General features: G+C 43.1%; 2 protein-coding genes across 3 annotated transcripts in view; one reads left to right on the forward strand and one right to left on the reverse strand.

Annotated features, from left to right (window-relative positions):
* The window catches only part of PPM1H (protein phosphatase, Mg2+/Mn2+ dependent 1H), a 1,465,797-nt gene that overhangs the window by 970,977 nt on the left and 466,823 nt on the right, over positions 1–27,997 (reverse strand). The gene's annotated exons all lie outside the window — the stretch shown is intronic.
* The window catches only part of SRGAP1 (SLIT-ROBO Rho GTPase activating protein 1), a 306,109-nt gene continuing 296,610 nt past the window's right edge, over positions 18,499–27,997 (forward strand). For both annotated transcript variants that reach the window (XM_050748400.1, XM_050748401.1), the window contains exon 1: positions 18,499–19,315. In XM_050748400.1, the coding sequence (XP_050604357.1) occupies positions 19,249–19,315 (67 nt within the window). In that variant the 5' untranslated portion in view covers positions 18,499–19,248. The remainder of the gene's footprint in view (positions 19,316–27,997) is intronic.

Consider the following 27,997-nt stretch of genomic DNA (forward strand, 5'->3'; position numbering starts at 1 on the left):
TCAACCTCCTGGGCTCAAGTGATCCTCCCACCTTAGCCTCCCAAGTAGCTAAGACTACAGATGTCCACCACCATGTCCAGCTAATTTTTGTATTTTTTATAGAGACAGGGTCTCACCATGTTGCCCAGGCTGGTCTTGAACTCCCGGGCTCAAGCTATCTACCAGTCTTGGCCTCCCAAAGTGGTGGAATTACAGAAGTGAGCCACCGCACCTGGCACATCACTTGAATTTTCTAATGAGCTAGCTGAATTTCCCAAAAGTAGGAAAGGCTTCTATTTGTCACTACAGTTTTAGTGTTCTTGGAGTCCTGCTCCTTGGTTAGTGCCAAAAGCAAGACCCTAATCAAATGTAGACCTTCATAGATTCATCAAATGTTTTCAACATCTCAGCTTTTGTGTACATCATTCCCTCTGCCTTGGATGTCACCATCCACTGAACCCCCACCCAGTCATCACTCCATGCTCTGACCTCAGCTCAAATGTCATTTCCTCTCAAAGGCCTTCAGCAACTATCCTATCTAAGGCTTCCTAATTCTCCATCACAGAACCCTGTAAAGTTTATTAGAATGGGTTTCCTTGCTCATAGATTATCTCCTGCACTTGACTGTAAGCTCCTTGAAGGCAGGAAGTGATCTGTTTTATTCACCTACATATGCTCCAGCATTTAATGTAGTGCCTGATATTAAATGCTGGGACATATTCAGCAGGATATCCATAAATATCTACTAAATAAATGAATAGATGAGTGAATTTTCTTCAGCCTGTAAAAAGACACCCTCCTTCATCCCATCAATGGTAACTTGGAACAAGATGTGACAAGTGTTTCCAGGAATAAAAAGGTTATTCATGCTTTTATACTTCATTTCCACCCTGACTAGTAGAAAAGAATTCTACAGTCGGGTGTGGTGGCTCACAGCTGTAATCCCAGCACTTTGGGAGACCGAGGAGATTCAGGAGTTTGAGACCAGCCTGGTCAACATGGCAAAACCCTGTCTCTACTAAAATCACAAAAATTAGCCAGTTGTGATGGCACACACCTGTAATCCCAGCTAAACTGGGAGGCTGAGGCATCAGAATTGCTTGAACCCAGGAGGTGGAGGTTGCAATGAGCCAAGATTATGCCACTGAACTCCGTAGCCTGGGCAACAGAGTGAGACTCTGTCTAAAAAAAAAAAAAAAATTCTAGATCCCCATTCAAATTCCCCCAACTCCTACTCTTTTTATTCCCTTTCTTGCTTCTCTTAGAAATCCCTTCCTTTACTGTCTCAGTAATGGATTCAATTCTAAGAAAATGGGTAAATTTGGCAATGTTGTAAGTGAAAGAAGAACATTCCTCTGTTGTTTTCCTGCCCCTCCAGCGGGCAGCTCTGTTTGACTCTCAGGATTGCACGGCAATCAATAGCCAAGATACATTGTCATCAATTCCTCTGGCATAAGACAGCAAGCCAGACAAACCAAAGACCTGAAATGAAACACAGGATCAACAATGTGCCTCTCAAGAAAAATGCCAAGCAGACAAATGGCTTTTCTGACTGCCCCTGGTCTTAGGTTTTCCTGAAATCTTATTAGAATAAGCACCTCTTTGTCTCCCTACATAAGTTTCTCTAGTATGCACTGTCATCCTAAGCCCACATTTTAAAACATCACATTTGCGAGACTGAGAGAATAAAATTTTAATTCTGTCTAAATCAAATTTCCAATTTGTGTGTGTGTCTATATCAGAATCTCCCTTTTATGTTGTTGTGGATCTATCTATCGTGTCTTGTCTAATGATGATGATGACCAGAACTTAAATTTCCAAAGGGTTACATGTACATTATCTCATTTAATTTGGTTTATTTTAGCCAAAATGACTTCTAGGCAGGCCCACCTAAGCCCTTGCAGGATGAGAAGGCTAACAGCGCCTCCTGCTATCCTGAGTACATGTCTTCTTCACGGGTGGAGCCAGCCTGCTGCCAGTGCCTAGCAAACACCAAGCCAAGAGTCTACCCACAGCTGCTCTCCAGGCAAAGGGCGCTGCCCCAGATCTGTCCTCACCCCAAAGACTTTGCAGTATGATAAATGAATTACAGCTAAGCTCTAATAACTATGAATAGCTGCCATGGCTTAGTATCTTGCTCGTATGTAATGACACTTTTACTTTAAAAAGGACCTCTTATGCCTTAACCCAAGTATTTCAGGATCTGCCACACTTAGGGCTGCCTTTCCACTCTGAGCCAGGCTTTGCTTTGATATTTTTAAATTGCAACTAGATACAGATTAAGAGATACAGAAAAGCACAGATTAGATAAAGGTTTCAACCTCCCTTTACTTCTTGAAACAAGAGTAGCCAAAATCGTGACTATTGTCTACTCTGTTCCTGTCCTCTGCCTCCAGTGAGCCAAATGGCCCAGGGCTCAGGATTGGCTCCACTCATGGGGTCTTTGGGGGTGGATGAGAGAGGGACTGTCCTGTACCTTCTGCTGAGCCACCGCCACACAAATGGGTAACCACTAAAAAGGGAGCAAACTGTTGGGCACTGCAGAGGAAGGGAGATGTTCTGGTCTATTTTTTTTTTCTTCCTTCAGAGGAGACTTTGTGGGCTAATGGTGACATCTAATTACAATCTAATCACTGGGAGCTTGGAGGGAAATGTTTAGTTCCCCTCACTCTGTAACAGAAACATTAAAAAGCAAGCACACACAGTTTCTTAAATAAGAAGGAGCGTGGGGAAGCACAGACCAACTGTTGACAGGAAATTAACAAACAGTTACATATTCTGTTCCATTCTCACAATTGTATAGCCAACAACATAGTGGTTAGGTATTAGACTCAAGAGCTGGTTCTGATTCCAGCTTTGCTACTGACTAGCTGTATGTTCTTTGGAAAGACTTGTCACATTCCATACTGAGGTACTGCTCCTCAATGGGGCACCAGTTGAGGTATTGTTCCTCACAAGAGGGCATTAGCTGTGGGGGTTTGCCTGCAGACCCTGACCTAAATGAGGGATGAATAAAATCCATATTTTATGTCTTCCTCCATGAAATGGGGTGACAAAGGTAACACTGAACTCGTGGGGCTGTAATGAAGATGAAATGGGTTAATGTATATGAACTACTTGGAACTGCACAGGTACACTTCTGTACATCTATATGAATCTTCACTGTTCTTATTATTTTTGCTGTTCTGTGACAGAAAGGACAGATTCTTGTGGAGCCTTAGTTAAGAATTGTAGGCTGGATGTGGTGATGTACACCTGCAGGCCCAACTACTTGGGAGGCTGAGGCAGAAGGATTGCTTGAGGCCAGGAGTTCGAGGCTGCAGTGAACTGTGGTTGTGCCACTACTCCAGCCAGGGTGACAGGGTAAGACCCTGTCTCTAAAAAATAAAAATAAGAAAATTTCTGTAGATAACAGCCACAGATTTCTTGTTCCAAATTGGATGCTGGATCCTACCAAAGAGATTGAGCAATGTAGGGATTCCAAGCACTGAAGAAAGGCCAATAGGAGAGCCATTTTGGTAGAAGAGCTCCTCAGCGACCCTTGAGTCACGCCACTTTGGCAGTTACTTGCTCTACCTCCTCATACTCCACTGTGATCTCAGGTTCTAATACACAGCTTGTGGCTGTCCCTATATGCAGAAAACAAATGGAACTGGAAACCCCAGTTTCACCCAGATAGCTTGCTTGCCCTGGGTTTATGCAACTCAGCTAGAACTTGCAGCAAACCAGTGATTCCAATTTAAATTGAAAGAGTGCATTCCCAACTCCCAATTGCAAAAATATAGAACCAGCCCAAGAATGCCCATGAATCAATGAGTAGATAAAGAAAATGTGGTATATGTATATACCATGGAATACTACTCAGCCATAAAAAGGAGCAAAATCATGCCTTTTGCAGCAATCTGGATAGAATTGGAGACCATGATTCTAAGTGAAGTAACTCAGTAATGGAAAACCAAATGTCATATGTTCTCCTTCATAAGTGAGAGCTAAGCTATGAGGATGCAAAAGCATAAGAATGATACAATAAACTTTGGGGATTCAGGGGAAATGGTGGGAGGCAGGTGAGGGATAAAAGACTACACACTGGGTACAGTGTACATTGCTCAGGTGATAGGTGGGCCAAAATCTCAGAAATTACCACTAAAGAACTTATCTATGTAACCAAACATCAGTTTTCCCAAAAAACCTATTGAAAGTTAAAAAAAGAAAAAAAAAAAAAAGTAAGAGTGCATTCCCAGCAAGTGAACTACTGAAGGGCTTGATGTCTCCCCAGGCACCTTCACAGAAAATGCTTCCACTGCCTGGAAAGACGGGTACTTCTGTGTCTGGCTAAATCAAGTTCTCCTGTGCTGCTTTCACAAATCACTTCACACTCTGTACAGTGCTCTGAAGCTTACAGTGCCATTTCAAATACATTTTCTCTGTCTACAGCTCTTAAATTACATATTCTTTCCCCATTCCATAGGCGAGAATACAAAGGGTCAAAGAGTAAAGCGACAGAGCTGGAAGCGAAGCTCAGATCTTCTGCTTCCCAATGAGGGCTCTTTCTCCTACACCACAGTTGCCTAGCACATCACAGATCTCACTCTCAGAGACTTCAGCTAAAGGCATTTCAGTAGATGCAATCCATCTTACCTTCATCCTGCATGTCACAGCTCTTTGTCTTTTACTTTCGTTCATCATTCTTCATTTTGCTATATTAACCTCATCAAAATTAGTTAAGGGAAGGACTCTGAGAAGATGGCAGAGCAGGAAGCACCAAGAATCTGTCTTTTTTCCTACACAACAATGGCACTGGCAGAATCTGTCTACCTCATCTTACATCACTCACAAAAACCTAACTCAAAATGGATTAAAGACTTAAGTGTAAGATCTAAAACATAAAACTCCTAGAAGAAAACATGGAGGAAATGTTTCTTGACACTGGTCTTGGCAATGATAAATTGACAATGGTAAATTTTATGTTATATGTATTTACAATTCCACAATTCTCAAAAATTAGAAAAACCTGATCAAGTCAGGTTTTTAAATACAAGGAATGTCCTCTGAAAAGAATTCAGTATTCAAATCATGCAGTTTGCCAAAATGATATTATCATTTGTATTAGGCTATTCTTGCAGTGCTATAAAGAAATACCTGAGATGGGGTGATTTATAGAGAAGACGTTTAATCGGCTCACAGTTCTGCAGGCTTTACAGGGAGCATGGTGCTGGTATCCGCTCAGCTTCTAGGGAAGCCTCAGGAAGCTTACAATCATGTTGGAGGGTGAAAGGGGACTAGGCATATCACATGGGGAAAGTAGAAGTGAGAAAAAGAGAGCGAGAGGAGGGGAGGTGCCACATACTTTTAAATGACCAGTTCTTGCAAGAACTCACTATCACAAACAGCACCAAACCATGAGGGATCTGTCCCATGACACAAACACCTCCTCCCAGACCCCACCTCCAGCATTAGGGATTACAATTCAGTATGAGATTTGGGCGGAACAAATATTCAAACCATATAACCATTCATACAACTTTCTCTCTCTCTCTCTTTTTCTTTCTTTGACAGAATCTCACTCTGCTGCCCAGGCAGGAGTGCAGTGGTACCATCTCAGCTCACTGCAGCCTCCACCTCCCAGGTTCAAGCGATTCTCATGCCTCAGCCTTCTGAGTAGCTGGGATTACAGGTGTGTGCCATCACGACTCACTAACTTTTTGTATATTTTAGTAGAGATGGGGTTTCAGCATGTTGGCCAGGCTGGTCTCGAACTCCTGACCTCAGGCGATCCACCCGCCTTGGCCTGCCAAAGTGCTGGGATTACTGGCGTGAGCCACCGCACCTGGTCCATTCATGTTTTTGATAAACATTTATTGAGCATCCACCATATGCCAGGAAGAGTACTCAAGTATGCTTCATCAATGTATAGGTCAGAAGCTGGATCAGGCAAATAGATAACAAGAACATAGTGCAGCAAGTGCTCTGACCAAATGATACCTGAGGTACTGGGGAGCCACTGGAAGGGGACTTAATGTGGCCTGGAGAAGCGTGTTAAGGGAAACTTTTCCCAGGATGATGCTATAGCAGAGTTTTAAAGTTTGAAAAGGCGGGGCACAGTGGCTCACGCCTGTAATCCCAGCACTTCGGGAGGCCGAGGCAGGTGGATGGCTTGGAGCCTAGGAGAAAAATCTTAAAAAATTAGCCAGGCATGGTGGTATGTGCCTATGGGTCCAGCTACTCAGGAGGTTGAGGTGAGAGAATTGCTTGAGGCCAGGAGGTCGAGGCTGCAGGGAGCCTCGTTGGCACCACTACACTTTAGCCGGGTGACAGAATAAGACCTTGTCTCAAAAATAAATAAATAAGCAAATAAACAAACAAGCAAATATATAAATAAAAGACATTAGCCAGGCAAAACAATGTCGGTAGGGTGGGTATAGTGTATGTATGCAAGCATGCATGTGTTGTGTGTACATGTGTGTGTGTTCTGTGGGGACCAACTTGGAACTCCAGAGTTGGTATGAAGATTACTTTATGCTGAAGACTATTGAGACTCGAGAAAGAAGAAGCCTCTCAGAACTTTTCTTATCTGAATCAAAGCAGCAATTTCTGGGAAAAGGGGGCTACTATAAATCTCTTCTCCAGAGGATCGTCATGGCTGTGAGGAAGATGGAAAGACCACGTGCACCTGCAGAAACAAACACATCACAACTTTCTTATTCCCCATTTGCTCACCTAAAATCTCATTTGTCTTTCCTAAAGAAACTTACTGGTTCTTCCCAGAGAAGCCTCTTCTCCCCATTCCCTTTTTCCTACTAAATTAGGCATATAAGCCTCTAACTTTAACCACGAGGGAGCTAACTACTTCTTCTGTTAGCTATTATGTGCATACGAATAAACTTTTTCTCCTCCAGCGAATCTGTATTTTATCAGTTTAACTTGCACACCTCTAGAGAATGAACCTAAGAGCACAGGGGAAAATTTCCACCCCTTCCGCCCGACAGTTTGAAGCAGAGGCACAGTCCCTGCAAAAATGTGAAGGTGGTTGGGGGGTATAAGACACAGGAGCAGTAAGAGTTGAGTATGGCGGGAGCCGATGCAGGCAGGAGTGGTGGCTGGATTGTTACAGAGGTCAGTCATGAAGGGCCCTCATGTCTATCACAAATGTACCTCACCCAAAATAACAAGAATCACTGCTGGAGGCCAGGTGCGGTGGCTCATGCCTCTAATCCCAACACTTCGGGAGGCCGAGGCGGGTGAATCACCTGAGGCCAGCACTTTGAGACCAGCGTGGCCAAAATGGCGAAACCCCGTCTCTACTAAAAACACAAAAAATTGACTGGGTATGGTGGCGGGTGCCTGTAATCCCGGCTATTCGGGAGGCTGAGGCAAGAGAATGGCTTGAACCTGGGAGGCGGAGGTTGCAGTGAGCTGAGATAGTGCTGTTGCACTCCAGCCTGGGTGACAGAGCAAGACTCCATCTCAACAACAAAACAAAACAACGATCACTGCTGGTACCTCGGGAATCTGAAAGGATATAAGATGTGGCCGAAGTCAAAGACAAGTTGTGTCTGCTACTCTGTATCTGAGTGTACTTGTAGAAAGGGTTTTGCAAACTATTTTTTATCATAACTCCATCAGTAAAAAATTTTGAACATGCAATCTCAATATCTGCATACTTATTTTTATAAACTAAATGCAGGTAATACCGTGGTAATGCTTTATTTACAAAATACAATGTACTCAAAAATAGAAACTAAATAAAGAACATAGACATTGCAATATTGTCTTTCCAAACTCCAATAGATCATCTTGTATCCCATGGAATGAAGGTTCCTCACTACGGAACATGCTGGCCCACAGCATATGAAATAAGATATACATCGAATTGTGAGGTCTTTTAAGAAAAATTCAGGCTGTGTGCCGTGGCTCATGCCTGTAATCCCAGCACTTTGGGAGGCCAAGGAGGGCAGATCACCTGAGGTCAGAAGTTTGAGACCAGCTCACAACATGATGAAACCCCATCTCTACCAAAAACACAAAAATTAGCCAGGCATGGTGGCGCCTGGCTGAGGCATGAGAATTGCTTGAACCCGGGAGGCAGAGGTTGCAGTGAGCTGAGATTGCACCACTGCACCCCAGCCTGGACAGCGAAGTAAGATTCTGGCTCAAGAAAAAAAAAAAAATTCAGATGATGGGCCAGGAAAAATTGTTCAGAAAAAAAGCCCCAAGGAAACAAGGGTGATGCTAGTCTCTACAGTTGCACAGACTTTTAATAGTGTGGTTTTCAGTAGAAGTAGAATTGCTTTTTAGGGGCCAAAGGAAGCTGAATTGCTTCTTTTTTGGACATGTAAGGGGGTATTCTGGCTTGTCACAATATTTTAGGAAGAAAGGATATTAGCATTTAGTGGATGGGTCCAATGTTAGATTATCCCACCAGGTATTCGTGTGTGTGAAATATTGATTTAAATCATCTAAGCATTCGCACATACCTCTGTATTTTATTGCCTTATACATTTGTTTGTTTGTTTGTTCGTTTGTTTGAGACAGGATCTCACTCTGTTGTTCAGGCTGGAGTGCAGCAGTGCAATCTCAGCTCACTTCAGTCTCTGCTTCCTGGGCTCAAGTGATCCTCCCACCTCAACCTCCCGAGGAGCTGGGACAACAGGCACTCACCACCACACCCAACTAATTTTTGTATTTTTTGTAGAGACAGGGCTTCACCATGTTGCCCAGACTGGTCTTGAACGCCTAAGCTTAAGGCATCCGCCCACCTCAGCCTCCCTTGTAAATCCTGTACAGACTATATTCTGGTCTTATTACTTCTTTCTCTCTTTTTTTAGGGTATATTCTGGTCTGATTCTCTCTCTCTCTCTCTTCTCTCTCTTTCTCTCTGTCTCTCCATCTCTCTCTCTCTGAGACAGGGTGTTGCTGTGTTGCTCCTGGGCTCAGGCAATCCTTCAGCCTCAGCCTCCGGTGTCTGATGTAGCTAGGACCACAGGCAAACGCCACCACACCGGCTAATTTTTTGATTTTTTGTAGAGATGGGGTTTCACTGTGCTGCCCAGCCTGGTTTCAAACTCCTGGGCTCAAGTGATCTGCCCACCTGGGCCTCCCAAAATGCTAGAATTACAGGTGTCAGCCACCATGCCTGTCCTGCTTCTCTTATATCTAAATTTATTAGTTATAAGTAGGTACAAGCCTCTGACTGCTTCATTAAGTTTTCTATTATAGCAGTTCTGAGTATTTGCATATTTAAACATATATCATTTAATCATGATTTACCTTCTTTTAATGTGTCCATGTTACAGTTAAATATTGACTTTATGAAGAAAAATACAAGGTAGATACACATTTTTTTTTTCTTGCTTTTTTTTTTTTCCTAAGAGACAAGGTCACACTCTGTCATCCAGGCTGGAGTGCAATGGCACATTAGCTCACTGCAGCTTTGAACTCCTGAGCTCAAACAATCCTCCTGCCTCAGCCTCCCAAGTAGCTGAGACTACTGGTACGTGCAACTAGTTTTTTTGTTTTGTTTTGTTTTTGTTTGTTTAATTTTTTTTTCTACAGACAGGGGTCTCTCTAAGTTGCCCAGGCTGCTCTCGAACTCCTGGCCTCAAGTGATCCTCTTGCCTTGGCCTCCCAAAGTGCTAGGATTACAGGTGTGAGCCACCACATACGTCTCATTTTATTTTCTATAAGTTCTCTTTTAGAATAGTAAATGAGATGTTACAAAACTTTTATTATAAAAAGGGATTTCAGGCTGGGAGTGGTGGCTCACGCCTGTAATCTCAGCACTTTGGGAGGCCCAGGTGGGTGGGTCACCTGAGGTCAGGAGTTCAAGACCAGCCTGACCAATATGGTGAAGCCCCATCTCTACTAAAAATACCAAAAAAAAAAAAAAAAAAAAATTAGCCAGGCATGGTAGTGGTTGCCTGTAGTCCCAGCTACTCGGGAAGCTGAGGAACGAGAATTCCAGCCTGGGCAACAAGAACGAAATTCCATCTCAAAAAAAAAAAAAAAAAAAAAGGCGGGGGGAGGGTTCAAATTCTGTAAAAGTAGGGCCTTGAAACTCTTCTGTATGATACTGTTTTAGTGGATACATGTCATTATATATTTATCAAAACCCCTGGAATGCACAGCACAAAGAGTGAACCCTAATGTAAACTACGGGCTTCAGTTAATAGTCATATATCAATATTGACTCTCAATTGTAACAAGTGTATCACACAACCACAAGATGTTTAGAATAGGAGAAATGGCAGCGTAAGGAAGTTTACGGGAACTCTCTTGTACTTTCTGCCCAATTTTTCTGTAAACTTGAAACTGCTTTTAAAATGCAATAATTTATGGCTTTTATTTCTTTAAGAAAGCATTGGTTCTGATTGGCTTGAGAACAGCTAATTTAAAGAAAGACCTACTTCATAAGAATTCAAATTTATACCAAAAATCTAGGACAGGTGATAATTGTTTTCCAAAAATGTTCTTTCCTTTACGAAAAGGCGATAGATACCACGAGATTCTTTCAAATAACAAATGTCTCTGTTACATTTAAATAGGACTCTACCAACACTAGATTTCCCTTGCACACTCACTAACAGCAGATCTGTGTGTAAAATGAGGACTAACGCCACAGACTGTTTCTTTGTAGAAGAGGTGACAGAATTAGGCAGCCTCAAAATGTCTGCTGCCAAAGTATAATGGCAAGAAAAGAAGGAGTCTGTCATTTATCTCCTAAAATATAAGCATTAGAGAGATACATGTATTTCTTGGTATAATAAATCTTTTGTTACAGCTTGCTTTATATACCAATTTATCTCTAACTCTGATGACTGAATTACAACTGCCATTTCTTGTCTAACTTTGGCTGTTTTCCTCTGAGTAATAATACAGTCTTTTTTGTGTGTGTGTGTAAGTGATGGGATTTAATACTTTCATCAGGATGGGTTCATTGAATATTCATATTCTGCTTATATTGTGCAGAGCCACATGGGAAGCTGTAGTAGAATTTCAAAAGCAGAAAATAGTAGCTCTGATGAGAAGGCTGTTATGTGTGGGTGTTTAGAAGTTATTAATACGACATTAAGCAAAGCAAATTCTGTTTTAAAAATGATTTGTGCAAAGTGGAAACAGGTGATTTTTGAGCAGATGGCTAAAAATATTATAGAGCAACTTCACTGAAACAAAACAAAAGAGTTTAAAGCCCTGATTTATTTTAGCTTTAAATAGTTTTCTTGAAAATCAGAGACAAGTTTTTTTGGGGGGGAGGAGAGCTAAATTATACAATTGAACATTTTGAATAATCATTCATTTCATTGCTCTCTTTTGCCTTTTCTCTCTGTGACATTCCATATCTTTACCTCTTTCTTTTTTGTTCTTTCTCTCTCCGCCTGTCTTTCATCAGCCTCTCCTGTACCAATCCTTTCAGGGCCTCATCGAAACTCACCTTTATTGTTTCATTCCATCCTCTTTTCTGCCAGGGAAAGTGCATCAGAATGGAATTGGCAAGATCATTTGACAGCTTGTCTTTACTATTTTGCTGCCAAAAGAGGGAAAATGGAAATTTATACGGTCCATTTAGACAAGCTGCTGTTAAATTATGGGCCAAGTTTCTTTTAAAACAATAATTAATATTTCTTGATTGACTATCTGGCAAACTGCACTGGACTAATCCAACCTATGAATGAGTGGGATTTCCTTAGATTTGTGCAGTTGAACCCTGCACAAATCTATTCAGAAGTGGGTTTTTATTGTTGGATTTTGTTCACACCAATCACAAAGTGCGGGGCTCACAGTGTTGGGTTGAATAATACAATATCACCATTTTTATGTCAAAAATGATCAAATATCAGCAATGTTGTGTGGTTCAACTTAATAGATAATAAATATCTGTTGATTAGAATTGAATAGACTATACAAATCATTCTATAAAATATTTGAGGTAGTGTATAATAAAGTGTGGACATACAGTAAGCTAATAATAGGCTACAAAGCAAGCCCATTAATATCCAAGAAATCCTCAACTAACATAGAAAGTTCCAACAAGAAGGTAAATAGGACAGATAAATAAGGTCCTCGACAACTGCAATGATTTTACTATAAATTCAGACCTTCTTATTCTACATTGAAGTAATACCAATGACAATGATAACCAATATTTATTTGTGCCAGACTTGGTGCTGAGTGCTTTATATTATATATACTTTGCACTCAGTGCCTACCACAACCTGTTAGGGTAATTATCTCTATCTTACAGATAAAATAGTAATAATAATCTTTGAGAAAATCGTCCAGGTTCTTAGGGACACATTAAATTGAAACAAAAGTATTGATAATGTCATCAGTGTTACTTGAGTACATGCAGTAAATCTTTTATAAGTATATTATTTTAATATCCCTTAGCCTTGAGCAAAGATTCTCATGCATAAGAATCACATGAGAACTTCCCAGGCACCCAAAATTCAGACCCTAATGTTTCCTTGCTCTTCCACATGTGGTCTTTATGACAGCATTATTGACACGGCCTAGGAGGTTATGAAAAAAGCAGGATCTTAGGCCTCATTCCAGAAGAAATCGGAACCGCATTTTATCAAGATCCCCAGGTGACTTGTATGCACATCAAAGTTGAGAAGTGTCACTTTAAAAAGGGTAACGTAGATCCCATGTGTCCAAATTTGAAACACATTCCCAAAGTGATTCTGACGTATGCGATCAATGTTAAGGTCATATTCGATAACACATTGTCCCAAGACATGATACCAAAATGCAATCCACTGAAACCAATACTGCAAGTAATTGAGAAGCCAAAGGGTTACAGAATCATGACAATATAAAATAGGTGTGCAGAGCAATCTGTATTCTGAAGCTCTGGCTGGACCCAGAAATAAAACCTAGAATATTGGCAGGGGAGAGTGTATCCTTTATGTTAGGAGGAGTAGCAGAACGGCCCATTTCAGACATGAAATTCCTTTTTTTTTTTTTTTTTGAGATAAGAGCTTTGTTTTTGTTGCCCAGGCTGGAGTGCAACGACGCGATCTTGGCTTAGCACAACCTCTGCCTCCTGGGTTCAAGCGATTCTCCTGCCTCAACCTCCGGAGTAGCTGGGATTACAGGCATGCGCCACCATGCCCAGCTACCTTTGTATTTTTAGTACAGATGGGGTTTCTCCATGTTGGTCAGGCTGGTCTCTAACTCCCGATGTCAGGTGATCCGCCTGCCTGGGCCTCCCAAAGTGCTGGGATTACAGGCGTGAGCCACCGTGCCCGGCCCCAGACGTGAAATTCCTAAAGGCTAGTACCACAGCTAGTCAGGCCTGGTGGCTCAAGCCTGTAATCCTGCACTTTGGGAGGCTCAGGCAGGCGGATTGCTTGAATTCAGGAGTTCAAGACCAGCCTGGGCAATGTGGTGAAATCTGGTCTTTACCAAAACAACACAAAAATTAGCCAGGTGTGATGGTGCACATTTGTAGTCCCAGCTCCTCAGGAGGCTGAGGTGGGAAGATTGCCTGAACCTGGTAGGTGATTGTGCCACTGTACTCCAGCTTGGGTGACAGAGTGAGAATCTGTCTCAAAAAAAAAAAAAAAAAAAAAAAAAAAATCCACAAAAAACTACAGCTAAAACGAACAAACAAACAAAAACAGCTGTGTGAATTTGGCATTGACTCTTTAAAATATGTGTGTTAATTTTTAGAAAATAATTTTATTTACCACTGAGCCAAAGTGATGCTGCAGTAGGGTGCATGATTTATTTTGTGGCTATAGGGACCCCCGTGCTCTTACTTATCCCAGGGCATATGGTCAAGTGGTAAATTAACTTCTACATATGGAACTTTGGGGGCAGTCTAAAAAGGACCATGCTAGATAACAGAGTGGATTAGGATGTAGCAGTGGTCCCAAACATCAGGCACTCCAGATTTCTCACATGTCCCTAAAGAATGGGAGTGTGGCAGGGGAGAGGCAGGTTTTCTGGGGCCAAGTGCAGTCTTTCTTGTTTTATAGCTAGAAAAGAGCTACCACAAGGTGGAGCAAAGTCACAGAGAACTGGCGGGAGAGCCAGAACCAGGGTTGCCTGTCTCCCAAACGGGTCACCCTGGCTTTCTGGATTTTAAATCACAGGCATTCTCCATACCCAACTTTGTAAACTGAAATGGGTTCTTAACTATGGGAAAGATAAAGAAAATCTGAAAAATGAAAATTACAGAAATACTGGCTGGGCGCGGTGGCTCATGCCTGTAATCCCAGCACTTTGGGAGGGCTAGATGGGCGGATCACCAGAGGCCAGGAGTTCGAGTCTAGCCTGGCCAACATGGTGAAATCCCATCTGTACTAAAAATACGAAAAACTAACCGGGCGAGGTGGCGGGCGCCTGTAGTCCCAGCTACTCGGGAGGCTGAGGCAGGACAATCACTTGAACCCAGGAGGTGGAGGCTACAGTGAGCTGAGATCATGTCACTGCACTCCAACCTGGGCAAGCCAGACTCTGTGTCAAAAAAAAAAAAAAGTTAAAAGAAAATAATGGAAAGACGAATTGACTTGTTCATTACACTAAACAGCTGGATCAGAAAAGAGATCCACCAATAGAAACCCATGACTCAGTCACACACATTTTATTTATTTGAACTCACTTCACAAGTTTAAAGGAATCGTAAGTTCATAGGAAGCAGAATGGAAAGTTGGAAAGAGTACCTACTTTGGAGATAGGCAGATGTGAACTGGAATTCTGACCCTGCCAGGCCAGACATTTACTGAACTTTCTGAGCCTCCAGATTCTCATCTGTAAAATGAGGACAATGGTGTCCACCATGTAGGGTTCTTCTGAGAATGTGTGCAAAATTCTTACCTTAATGGGTATATCCCATCTTCAACAACAGTAAAATGGTGGCCTACCAATGGTGGCATTAATATTCAATACATTTTATTGACTGTGTATTGGACACCATAATAAAATTAAAGATGAAATATTATCTCTGATCTTTATTTATTCTTTGTAGAAATGAGGCTGGTCTTGTACCCCTGGGCTCAAGCAATCCTCCCACCTCAGCCTCCTGAAGTGTTTAGATTACAGGCATGAGCCGCCATGCCCAGCCTATCTCTGATTTTTAGATAGCTTTCTATTAGGAAGAGTAAAACTGAGATAATAATAGTAAAGATAACTAATACTCACTGGGTGTATACCATGGCCTACAAGTACTTTAAAGGGTTCATCTCAGTAAGTGCTTATAACATCCCCAGGACTTAGGCATTAACCAATTTTACAGATGAGGATAGTCTGTAACCCATTTTACAAATTAAGGCCTAGAGAGAAATAGTAATTTTTACCAGATCCCTTAGGAAAGAGCAGATTTAGGATTCACCTCTGGGCACCCTGTCTCTGGGGCTTGTTTGCAACACACTGGTTTAGGTCTAGACTCAGGCAACAATTCATTTCTAGGTGCTGCAATCTCTGCTGTCAACTTGTCCTTCCCAGGTGCACATATGAAACAAATCCCAACAGCACCATGGATATGAATTCCATTTAGATGTGACTATGATTATCACCTAAGTGGGCTGCCTGCCTGGCCTCTCTTTCTCTATCGGCTAACCCATCCTTCTACACTGCCAAAAGTTATCTTTATAAAACACAAATCTGATCGTGATGCTTCTCTACGTAAAAGGCTCCCTGCTGTCTGCAGAACTGTGTCCAAGATCTTAGCATGGCACAGGAGGACTCTCCCAGCTGGCCCTGACCTTCCTTTCCAGCCTCTGCTCTCTCTTCACCGCACACTCTTACATAAGACAACTCCACGTGAAATTAGGGCAGCCAGGGGTGCCATAGTATAACCGCCTGTATGGTAAAATGAAAAAAAACTAAAAAAAAAAAAAAAAAAAAAAAATTGGCATATTTTCTTTACATATATTCTGTTGTTATAAAGTAAAAAAAAAAATTTGCTAAATTTAAATTTTAAAAAAGCAGTGCGATTAACAATGTCCACATACTATCAGCTGACACATGCATATACATATATTAAAAATTTTACATTATTTTTCACCATCTATCAGAGATCTGGTATCTTAGTGGAAGATATCTTGTCACTCTATTTGCAATTCCTCTAGAGTATAACACTCTTCCTTTTCCCTGGAATGCATCCCTTTGCCTCCCTAAAGTTGCCAGCTACTTACTATTCATCCTTTAAATCCAGCTCAAATACCACTCCTCTGCGAACTCTTACACCCAATCCTCTTTTGCAGTCTGTTTTTCCATCCCCAGTGCTCCCAAGACTGGGAGTATTTCTCTCTCTTACAGCATTATTGTACCTCTTGTAATTATTTATTTATACAATAATAGACTGTATGATCCTTTCCGGCAGTGTTAATCTCTGAATCCCCTAGTTCCTAGGTTGGTGTTTGGCACACAGTTAAGAACTGGAGAGCCGACCACTGGATACATGAAAGAATGATCAAAGTCTAAAAGTCCCTACTTTCTTTAGATCTTGCAGGCAAAACACTTGATAGGGGACACGCCTTCGGACACATCATTTTGAGAAATCAGGTCCATAATATTTGAGAATTGATTTGAAGGGAGTCAGTAAATATCTCAAGTGGTAACTGTGAGACAAAAAGGCTAACAAAACCGGGTGTGGTGGCTGATGGCTGTAATCCCAGTGCTTTGGGAGGCTGAGGTTGGAGAATTTTTGTTGTTGTTGTTTTGTTTGTTTGTTTTTGTTTTTTTGAGAAGGAGTCTTGCTCTGTCGCCCAGGCTGGAGTGCAGTGGTGCAATCTCGGCTCACTGCAACCTCCACCCTCTGGGTTCAAGTGATTCTCCTGCTTCAGCCTCCTCAGTAGCTGGGATTACAGGCACATGCCACCATGCCCGGCTAATTTTTGTATTTTTAGTAGAGACGGGGTTTCACCATGTTGGCCAGGCTGGTCTCGAACTCTTGACCTCGTGATCTGCCCACCTCGGTCTCCCAAAGTGCTGGGATTACAGGCGTGAGCCACCGTGCCCAGCCAGAATCTTTTGAGGCCGGGAGTTTGAGACCGGCCTGGGCAATAGAGCAAGGCCTCATCTCTACAAAAAAAAAAAAAAAAGAATAAAAAAGTTTAACAGGCTGGCAAGGATGGATTTAAAGTACTTAACACAAATAACACCTGAACCATGCGAGGATGGCAAGGTAAATTCTTCGTTATATTGTTCAAAAAGAGACTAGAGTTTCAGATCAGCCTGGACAACATAGGGAGACCCCCGTGTGTACTAAAATGAAAATAAACAAATAAAATAAAAAGAGACTAGACATGACAGATCTTGTAAAAGGTATCTGTTAAAAATGAGGCTGGGCGCCATGGCTCACACCTGTAATCCCACCACTTTGGGAGGCCGAGGTGAGCGGATCACTTGAGGTCAGGAGTTCAAGACCAGCCTGGACAACATGGCAAAACCCTTTCTCTACTAAAAATACAAAAATTACCCAGGCATAGTGGCGGGTGCCTGTAGTCACACCACTCTTGAGGCTGAACCAGGAGAATCACTTGAACCCGGGAGGCGGAGGTTGCAGTAAGCAGAGATCGTGCCCCTGCACTCCAGCCTGGGCGAGACTGAGACTCTGTCTCAAAAAACAAAAACAAAAACAAAACAACAACAACAACAAAAAAAACAAACCAAAAAAACCCAAAACAAAGAAAAAAAAATTGTAAAAGTACTAAGTGACATGTGGCGTCCTGTGTTGGATCTTGGAAGAGAAATGACTCTAGTAGAAAACATTAGTAAAATCGGAATAAAATCTGGAGTTTAGTAAATAAATAAGTAAGCGAACAACACCGTGTGACTTCCCATACCGTCGCTTTCCCACCATCCTAGCTTCCCTAGTTACTTGTAGAAATAGAGGATATGGTGTTCAAGGTGGGTGTTTTTCTCCGCCTCGATTGAAGAGCTTCGCGCTTTTTGGATTAACAGCCAGGTCATTCACAATTCAGTGTTCAGTTTTTCTACTGGGGTCCAGTGTCTCGGAGTAACGTCCCTTTGTGTCATGGAGACATCCAACTCTGGACTTCCCCATTAGATTCTGGCAAAAGCCCCACCAGAGCCCCCGCCAGAGCCCGAAGGCGGTCCCACAGGTCGGGAAGAGGTTTTCCTGCAGCCGGAGCCACGACCTCCGCCAGCGGTGAAGCGGCGCCTCGGCGGAGAGGTGCGGGGGGCGCCGCCCACGGCCTCCTGGGCTCGGCGCGCGGGGCCGGGCTGCGGTTGGCCACAACAGGCATCCATCTTCCCGGACCAGCCAGGCGTTTCCTCGCGGAGCAGGGGCGGGGGCTTGGACGGAGAAGGGCACAGACCCGAGCGCCGTCCGCTCCCGCGAGCCTAGCCCCGCCTGGCGGAGCCCGGAGCAGCCGCCGCCCGCAGATCGCTCGCCGGGCGCCCGCGAGGCGCGAGCCGTATGTGCATCCTCAACTTTGCGGCCGCCGGGGGCGCGGCTCCCGCGTGCGTGTGCGAGTGTGCCTGTCACTGGCGGCCTCCTGGGGGCAGCAGCGGAAAGGGGGACGCAGAGAAAGGCAGCCTCGGCGCACCGCGGCCAGGGAGGCAGAGGCCTCTCGCGGCGCCGGCTGTAGAGACCTAAACTCCGCCGGGGCTGTGCCCAGGGCGCGTCTGAGCGTCGCCGCCTTCACCCTCCCAGCAGCAGCGGGGACTCGCGTTAGGATTGCGATTCCTTTCGCCTGCCGAGCGGTAGCGGCGGTGTCTGCGGGCAGAGGAGCGGCGGCCGTGGCAGCAGCATCCCCAGCCCGGGCGGGACCATTGAGCGCCGGAGCCGGCGGCTGGAGGCAGGAAGGGAGGGTTGTGGCGCTCGACCTGGGCGCGTTCCCGGCGCCTGCTCTCCGCCGCTGGCCCTGTCCCGGGCGCCCGGTGCGTGTCTCGAACAATGGTGCGGAGCGCCGGCGCGAGCCCCGCGCCCGCCCAGCGGCCGTAGAGGAAGTGGCTGGGCTCTCGGCGAGGTGGGCAGGGAGACGTCCCCCGCCACTCGCTCGCTGGAGTTTGCCTGCGTGTCCGGCCTCTCCAGCCCCGACCCCGGGGATTCCCTGGGATCACCGACGGAGCTCAATTCCGAGAGTATGGTGCCAGCGCCCGGGCTAATCTAGTCCTCTCTACTCGCTCCTTTTTCCCTCCTCCTCCTCCCTCTCCTCTCCCTCCTCCCTTCCCTCGGGTCGGCGCTGCCTCTGGATTCCCGGCGTGTGAGAGTACAACTCTGCCTCTCCAAGGAGAACTGGTTGTGACCACTGAACAGAACTTGCCCATTGAAAGCAAACCCAGAACAGCTGGATAATGTCCACCCCGAGCCGATTCAAGAAGGACAAAGAGATCATAGCCGAGTATGAAAGTCAAGTCAAAGGTAAGGATGGGAGCGGCTGCCTTGCTCCTTTTGTGTGCCTTCTTGTCATTGTGCTTGTGGAGTTGCGTTTCTAACTTGGTGTCTGCGTGGGAGGAAGGTGGTGAGGGGACAGCTCGAGCCCTGGCTGAGCCACCCGGGCTTCCTACAAGTCACTTAGTTCCCAGTTGCAATCCCAGTCCCGTCAAACCCACGGGAAGCTGGAAACCGGTGACCTCCCCTCGCCAGCTGCCAGCCCGCATCTCCAATGGGGAGAGAACTGGCTTTAACTTAACCACCTTCAGCTGGGCAACTTCTATGGGAAGCAGACAGCAGAGATGCATCCTGTCCAGCTATTATTATCACCGTCATTATTCTTTTTAAATAGTATGATTGTCACTACGTAATTTTTTTACGGAATCATATTTGTAAAGTCTGTGAACCCCACGCGGTCTCCAGCCTCATTGAGTGCAGGCTATTTCAGGTATTTACACCGCTCACCTATTTACACCGCTCACAATTTATTAGGGCGAGTCCCCCTTTTATTAAATAGCTCCCTGAAAGCCTGGCAGTTAAACGAAGCAGTGACTAGTGGAATCTGACTCCTCCTTTATAATGGGCCAGAATTCATTGCCATCTTTCACATTCACATGGGAATATTGCTTTATCATTTGCTGGAAGCCACTTGCATGTAAAATGAAGGTTTGAATATTTGAGTAGTAGTTTCAATCGATTTGCATTGTCAACTAATGAAGGAAACCTAATTAAGGCTGATTAATTATTTTTACTTTCTATGCCTTGTGATTAAAAAAAATATATTTTCTCTCCAATACAAGTATTTTTTGCTGCTGAAGTGTTTCGTAAACATATGTTAGTTGAATTTTTTCCTCCTCTTTCCTGATGTCTCAGGAGTAGCTTTCCTGATTGAGACAATGGATGGAATGTTGGGATCGCCCGCTGTTCTTTGACACATTCAATGCAAAGTTCATAAAGATTGTTATGTACACACCTGTGTTTGTCTATGCACAGTCTTATGAAAGGGTTACGGAGAAAGGCATTACTGTACTTCCCTTGAGCAAGGGAGGAGCAGCCTGAGTGTTCTTTTGTGTGGTCAAGTTGTAAAAATGCCTGGAGTCCTGTGAGAGGACCTGGTGGAGAAATCCTGTATCATCCAGTGTGAATCGAGACCAACTCATTGTGGCCACAGCAGACACAATATGCAAGATAACTTAGGTTATCTTTAGGCTGACCCCTATAACGGAGTTAAGCTAAACATTGTTCAGTAGACACAGATTTTTGTCTGCTTGGAGTTATGATAATTTATACTTACAGGAACTTGTTTTATTGCTATGGAAGTTGTGTTAGCCGTTATTTTCTTAGAGCCAGGTAAACTTTCTAATGCGACTAACCTTTCTTTTTTCGGTGAGTCCAACATAGCCTAAAACCTTTCATTCCAAGGCAGTACTCTTGTTCACAACCACCATTTCTCTGTGCAGTTTTTCCACATGGCTCTTTGTGGCAGGTCTTCAAGGGGTGGCGGTCTGGTTTTTCTGCCGCCTGGAGCTCTAATTGGCAAATGCACTTCCAAATGTTGATTTCTTTATCTTTGCTGTAAGGTCACTTGCCAGTGATCAAATCCTTATTGGAAAATCAGCGAAATGGGATGTGTTGCAATGTGTCTGTCAAATTCAAACGGAAGAAAAATCATGAACGTGGTGAAAATCACATTTGGAACTAAGTCTCTCCCACAGCCAGTGACCTTCTCCCTATTTCCTTCAACACTTCTCCCTTCCACACACCCACAAGTCCCTAGGCTGCTTTAGGACTCTTCACTGTACCTGCCTGCCCTGTGTCCAGGCTTTACCTCCTCCTTCAGTAACCTACACATCCAGTATCTAACCTAGATCACTACATCCATACACAAAAGTGGGAATAAGGGAATATCACGGAGTCAGATCATATAAGCATTAAATGGCACAAATTCACCTGGTACTTCTAGGCAAATCAAGAAGAGAGTGGGAGAAAAATAACAGGCAAATAGTGCATGAGGCCAGCTGTCCAATGCAGGGAGAGTAGGCCCCTTAGTAAGGACAGCATGGGAGACAAGACTCTGGTTTTTCTCTACCCTCGCAGAGTGCTGTCTGTTATTTAAAGGTCTGTGTTTTGGGGCCAGATGCAGTGGTGCATGCCTGTAATCTCAGCATTTTGGGAGGCTGAGGCAGGCAGATCACTTGGGGTCAGGAGTCCGAGACCAGCCTGGCCAACATTTTGGTAGATAAACCACATCTCTACCAAAAAATACAAAAATTAGCTAGGTGTGGTGGCACACACCTGTGGTCCCAGTGTGCCTGTGGTTCCACTTGAACCCAGGAGGCAGAGGTTACAGTAAGCTGAGATCACATCACTGCACTCCAGCCTGGGTGACAGAATGAGACTCTGTCTAATAAATAAATAAATAAATAAACAAAGGTATATGTATTTGGAACAACCTGCTTTTTAAATTACAGTCAGCAACTTTATCTGACGATAAAAAAAAAAAAATTCTGTTCTATTGCTGAAGAAAAACCTAGCTCTGTGGAACTCATTAAGACATAAGCCTAGGCCAGGCACGGTGGCTCAAGCCTGGAATCCCAGCACCTTGGGAGGCCAAGGTGGGCGGATCACTTGAGGTTGAGACCAGCCTGGCCAACATGGTGAAACCCTGTCTCTACTAAAAATACAAAAATTAGCTGGATGTGGTGGTGCATGCCTGTAATCTCAGCTACTCTGGAGACTGAGTCAGGAGAATTGCTTGAACCCAGGAGGCAGAAGTTACAGTGAGCTGCAATTGCACCACTGCACTCCAGACTGGCTGACAGAGCGAGACTCTGTCTCAAGAAGAACACAATTAATAAACATACATATTGGACTCTCTAGGTGACTTAGGTGTGTGGGTGATTTCAAGAGTCATTCTGATTATATGTATGTTTTTTGACGTTCTAACTTAGAACCTAACACCCTAGAATATTTTCCTCTTACTCTCTCCCATTTTCCCTAATAACAACTCTATTTATCTCGGAATTTTTGAGATAATGTTTTGACCTAAAGGAATGACTTCAGATATGGAATTTTTTTTATTTTTTATTTATATATATATATGTATGTGTATGTGTGTATATATATCTAATATATATATATAGATATCTAAATAGGAGATATATATACACACATACACACATAAAATGGAGAATCACTCTGCCGCCCAAGCCAGAGTGCAGTGGCGTGCGTGATCTCGGCTCACTGCAACCTCCGCCTCCTGGGTTCAAGTGATTCTCCTGCCTTAGCCTCCGGAGTAGTTGGAATTACATGCACACACCACCATGCCCAGCAAATTTTTGTATTTTTAGTAGAGATGGGATTTCGACACGTTGGCCAGGCTGGTCTCGAACTCCTGACCTCAGGTGATCTGCCCGCCTCAGCATCCCAAAATGCTGAGATTATAGGCATGAGCCACTGCATCTGGCACAGATATGGAATTTCGCCATTGTGGCTGCCTGCACAGGTTTTGGGAACAGACTTCAAGGGGCTATTCTTAACTGTGAAAAGAACTATTCCTGGTGATAATTTGTAATTTTGTGTATAAGATCATAGATGTATCTAGTTGTGTGTATAATTTTGGGCAAGTCACTTAGCCTCTCTCTGGGTTTTGGTTTTCTTATCTATAAGATAAGGAGTTGGAATTCTCTTCATCCTAAGTGTCTTTGTTTTTTTTTTTTCTTTTTGAGACACAGTCTCACTCTGTCACCCAAGCTGGAGTGCAGTGGCATGATCATGGCTCACTGCAACCTCCGCCTTCTGGGTTCAAGTCCAAGTTCAAGTGATTCTCGTGCCTCAGCCTCCCAAGTAGCTGGGACTACAGGCGCACACCACCATGCCTGACTAATTTTTGTAATCCTAAGTGTCTTTGACTCTAGTTGAAGATGTCATATCAGTTCATATTAATTGCTTCATAAAATTTTCAAGCTTTTTAAGTTTTCTCTTGGCTGCTCTGTTTTGGGGAGAATCATTTTTGCTTTCACTTTTATTTCATAAGTTCATGGACACTGTATAAATTGAGTTCTTGGAGAATTAAAATATAATACAATAAAGAATACAGAAAAAACAGTAATCAAAACCACATGCAGGGAAGTGTAGCACAGAATCGTAAGACAGAGAAGAATCAGGAATGATACAAGTGGTTAAACAATGGATAGGTTTGAATCGGGGACAAAAGGGGACCCCAAGCAACAGTTTTAAAGAATGAATTGAGCATTTCATGCCTCTTGGTCAAATTCTCAAAGACTTAGAATTAAGAGAAATAAATCTCTTGTTCGAATAGGCCATTAAAAAGCAAGCATGTCTTGAAAAGTGTATGAAACCCAAACCAGTTGACTATGCTATTTGTTAGCATCTCTGGCAACTAGTATAGCAGTGGAAGGGATTGAATAATTGGCTAACAGAAGGTTTTGAGATTATCTATGGACTTTAGTGATCTATGTAATTCTTGTATTCCGCAGCAAAACTATTGTGGAGCCACGCATATGGGAACGAAAAATACTCAAAAAGACATGTTTTGTGAAGTGGAACTTATAGATGAAAGACTGTGTTTGTTTTTAATAATGTATGTTGCTAGTTGCTAAGAATTGACAGTTATTATTTGTGGTATTTTCCTAGAGATAGCACCATATTTATCTACATGCAAAATGTATAGGGAGTGCCAAGAAAATCTGTTGTTCTTTGACCACTCTGCAGCCTGACATACAAATAATACATTTTAGTAGCAGATGGAACATGAGGAAATGCCAATTTGATTTGGTATGGCCTTGCATCATGCCATGGTGCAACTGTGTCTGCATCTTATGTTCTTTCTTCTAACATAGAATTGGAAGTGACAGCAATTTAAGTTACGAATTAAAACTTTATAGCTGGGAGGGACCTGTAACATTTTTTTCTCCAACCCAGTCATTACATGATGCAGGGAGGCTTAATGATAGAGTTACACAATTAACAGTGACATACCTGGGACCAGAACCCAGGTTATCTTCTTTTCAGTAGCGAGAATTCACTTTTAGATTCCTCACAAAGTAGATATCTAAATAGGAGATAGAACAGTTACCTATTTAGACTTTGCATTCATTGAAGGAGTCATTGTTGGACCTAAGAGAGCGTAGAAACCATCGTCTGTGAACAGGAGTTAATTACATTGATTAACTCTAACCAAGTTGTTTTTTTCACCAGGACCATTTCAAGAGACCACAATACCCAGGCAGCAGCTTCACATGGTGGCTTTTAAGGTCTAGAAAAACAACATGGTTAATATGTACAAATGTGATTTGCTTGATGTTTTGCTGAAGCTAATTGCAGCTACTGCAACAAGGCCTTTACAGTGCCCTGAAAACCCGATTAGTTTCATGAACTTCAGAATATATTAAGGGATAGTTTTAGAGAAAATTTTGAGCAAAGCATGACCTTCTGAAACACATGAGTGCTGGATTATAATACAGGATAGTAAATCTCAGCTCTGACAATCTAGATTGGTTTGTTTACTCCTGTGCTATGTTGACCAGTTTAGGAGTCAGACAACTTCAAGTCTGTTCTGGGTTTTAGAGTCTTTGTAAATTGGCCAGACAATTTCTTTTTTTTTTTTTTTTTTTCTTCAAGACAGGGTCTCACTTTGTCACCCAGGCTAGAGTGCAGTGGGTGAACAAGGCTCACTGCAGCCTTGACCTCCTGGGGTCAAGCGATTCTTCTGCCTCAGCACTCCAAGTAGATGGGACTGTAGGTACACACCACCATACCTGGCTTTTTTTTTTTTTTTTTTTTTTTTGGAAAGATAGGGTTTCGCCATGTTGCCCAGACTGGTCTCAAACTCCTGAACTCCTGCGTCAGCGTCCCAAAGTGCTGGGATTATGGGCATGAGCCACTGTGCCTGGCCAAGGAGAGACAGTTTAAAAATTTTTATTCATGCTACCTATTTTTACTTCAATTCAAACAACAAGATAAAGAAAAGGGAATAAATTGTTTGTCTAATTAGTCTGTTTATGCTTTAGCAGTTTGAAGGCAGAAATTTGGATTAGAGTCTGGGCATGGTAGCTCATGCCTGTAATCAATCCTAGCACTTTGGGAGGCCGAGGTGGGTGGATTGCTTGAGCCCAGGAGTTTGAGACCAGCCTGGGCAACATGGTGAAGCCTCGTCTCTACTAAAAACACAAAAATTAGCTGGGTGTGGTGGCATGCATCTATAATCCCAGCTACTCTGGAGGCTGAGGCACGAGAATCGCTTGAACCTAGGAGGCGGAGGTTGCAGTAAGCTGAGATTGTGCCACTGCACTCCAGCCTGGGCGACAGAGTGAGACTCCATCTCGAAAAAAAAGAAGTTTGGATTAGAGACAGTTATGTACAGGGATTTTTGTCAGCTCAGAACTACTTTCTAATTTATTGACAGCATTATTTACTCTCCCCTGTTGATGTGTTAGACTGGAAAGAAACAGAACGTGGTGTTTAAAACCAGGAATTCTGGGCCAAGCACGGTGGCTCACACCTGTAATTTCAGCACTTTGGGAGGCAGAGATGGAAGGATCACTTGAGACCAGGAGTTTGAGACCAGCCTGGTCAACATGGCGAGACACCATCTCTAATTTTTAAAAAATAAATAAATAATTTTTTTAAAAAAGCAGGAACTTTGGTGTTAGCAGTCTAGCCTTGTCACTGATTAGTTGTGTGACCTCTAAGAGTCAATTTCTTCATCTGTAAAATAGGGAAAATCGTAGTATTTACCTTGTTGTCTTTTTAAATTTTCTTTCTTTTTCTTTTTTTTGAGACCGAGTCTTGCTCTGTCACCCAGGCTGGAGTGCAGTCGTGTGACTCTCAGATTCAAGTGATCCTCCTACCTCAGCCTCCCAAGCAGCTAGGATTACAGGCATGCTCCACCATGCCCAGCTAATGTTTTTGTATTTTTAGGAGAGACAGAGTTTTACTATGTTGGCCAGGCTGGTCTCGAACTCCTGACCTCAAGCGATCCACCCACCTCAGCTTCCCCAAGTGCTGGGATTACAGGCGTGAGCCACTGCACCTGGCCTCCTTGTTGTCTTTGTGAGATTGCAGTGAGGAAAACATTTATCACAGGCTTGGCACATAATAGTCAATAAATGTTAGTAATTGTTATCTGTTTAATGCTGGTTTTCTTTCCATCTACTGTTTTTTGTTTTCTGGTTTTTTTTTTTTTTTTTTTTTTTTTTTTTTTTTTGAGGCAGGGTCTCACTCCGTTGCTCAGGCTGGAGCACAGTGACCCAATCTCGGCTCAGCTCACTGCAGCCTCGCCCTCCCCAGGCTCAGGTGATCCTGCCAGCTCAGCCTCCGGTGTAGCTGGGACTATAGGCACCTGCCATCATGCCTGGATGATTTTTGTATTTTTTGTAGAGAAAGGGTTTTGGCCATGTTGCTGGTTTCAAACTCCTAAGCTCAAGTGATCTGCCTGCTTGAACCTTGGGCCTTGCAAAGTGCTGAGATTACAGGCATGAGCCACCTTGCCCAGCCTGTTGTTCTATCTGCTGTATCTTGTTGCATTCTGATTTAGATAAGTTTTTGAAATTCAAATATGTAATCGCTAGTCTTTTTACCAGAATGAATTCCAAAGTGGACTCATCTTGAATTATCCTAAGAGAGTGCCATGTGCTTTTAGAATGGAGTGAGTTTCATGGTGGAATTTAAAAGGGAAATAGAATAGACAAAGCATACAGATTCCCAGCTCATTATAAGGTGGATTTTATATTTTGTCATTATTTTTCATCCAAGTGCAAGTAACAAAGGCTAACAGCACATTTCCTGGCTCTGGGCTGCCATGTATTTAAGAATAACTTTTGTTTTAAATTGTCTCTACCTCTGTTCAGTGATGCTGTATGGAAAATGAGAACTATAGTTCAGTCAGTGGATTTTACTTACCTGGGGGTGAAAAAGATTCTTATGACATCAGATAAAGTCACTGACTTAATCTCATAGTCTTGAGAAAAGTATTTTCTTTTAAAATCAATGTAGGAATGAAAATTTCACTTATGACTGCTAATTTGCTTCTGTTTCACTAGAAAGCACTTTGATATTAGAAATCATTGTCTATCTCCCACACCCTTTAGTGTACAGGGCTCATTAAACATTTATTACATGAGAAGAGGAATAATTTGGAATCATAATTCCTTTATACTGCAAATAAACATGGTGATCATTCAGAATTGTCTAGGATGTCCAAACAAGTATTACCACACTTTTTTTTTTTTTTTTTTGAGATGGAGTTTCACTCTTGTTGCCCAGGCTGGAGTGCAATGGCACGATCTCAGCTCACTGCAACCTCTACTTCATGGGTTCGAGCAATTCTCCTGCCTTAGACTCATGAGTAGCTGGGAATACGGGTGCCCGCCACCACACCTGGCTAATTTTTTGTATTTTTAGGAGAGACGGGGTTTCACCATGTTGGCCAGGCCGGTCTCGAACTCCTGATGTCAGGTGATCCACCCACCTCAGCCTCCCAAAGTACTGGGATTACAGGTGTGAGCCTCTGTGCCCGGCCTATTACCACAAAATTTTAAGTTGAATTCAAATGGTTTATAATTTCTTTAGAAAGTCATACAGCTGGAAACATTCTAAATGTCCAACAGTGGGGAATGGTTAATTAAATTCCATTGGTAAATTGTTAAC

This window comes from Macaca thibetana, chromosome 11 (assembly GCF_024542745.1).
Source record: "Macaca thibetana thibetana isolate TM-01 chromosome 11, ASM2454274v1, whole genome shotgun sequence".
In the NCBI taxonomy this organism is placed as follows: Eukaryota; Metazoa; Chordata; class Mammalia; order Primates; family Cercopithecidae; genus Macaca; species Macaca thibetana.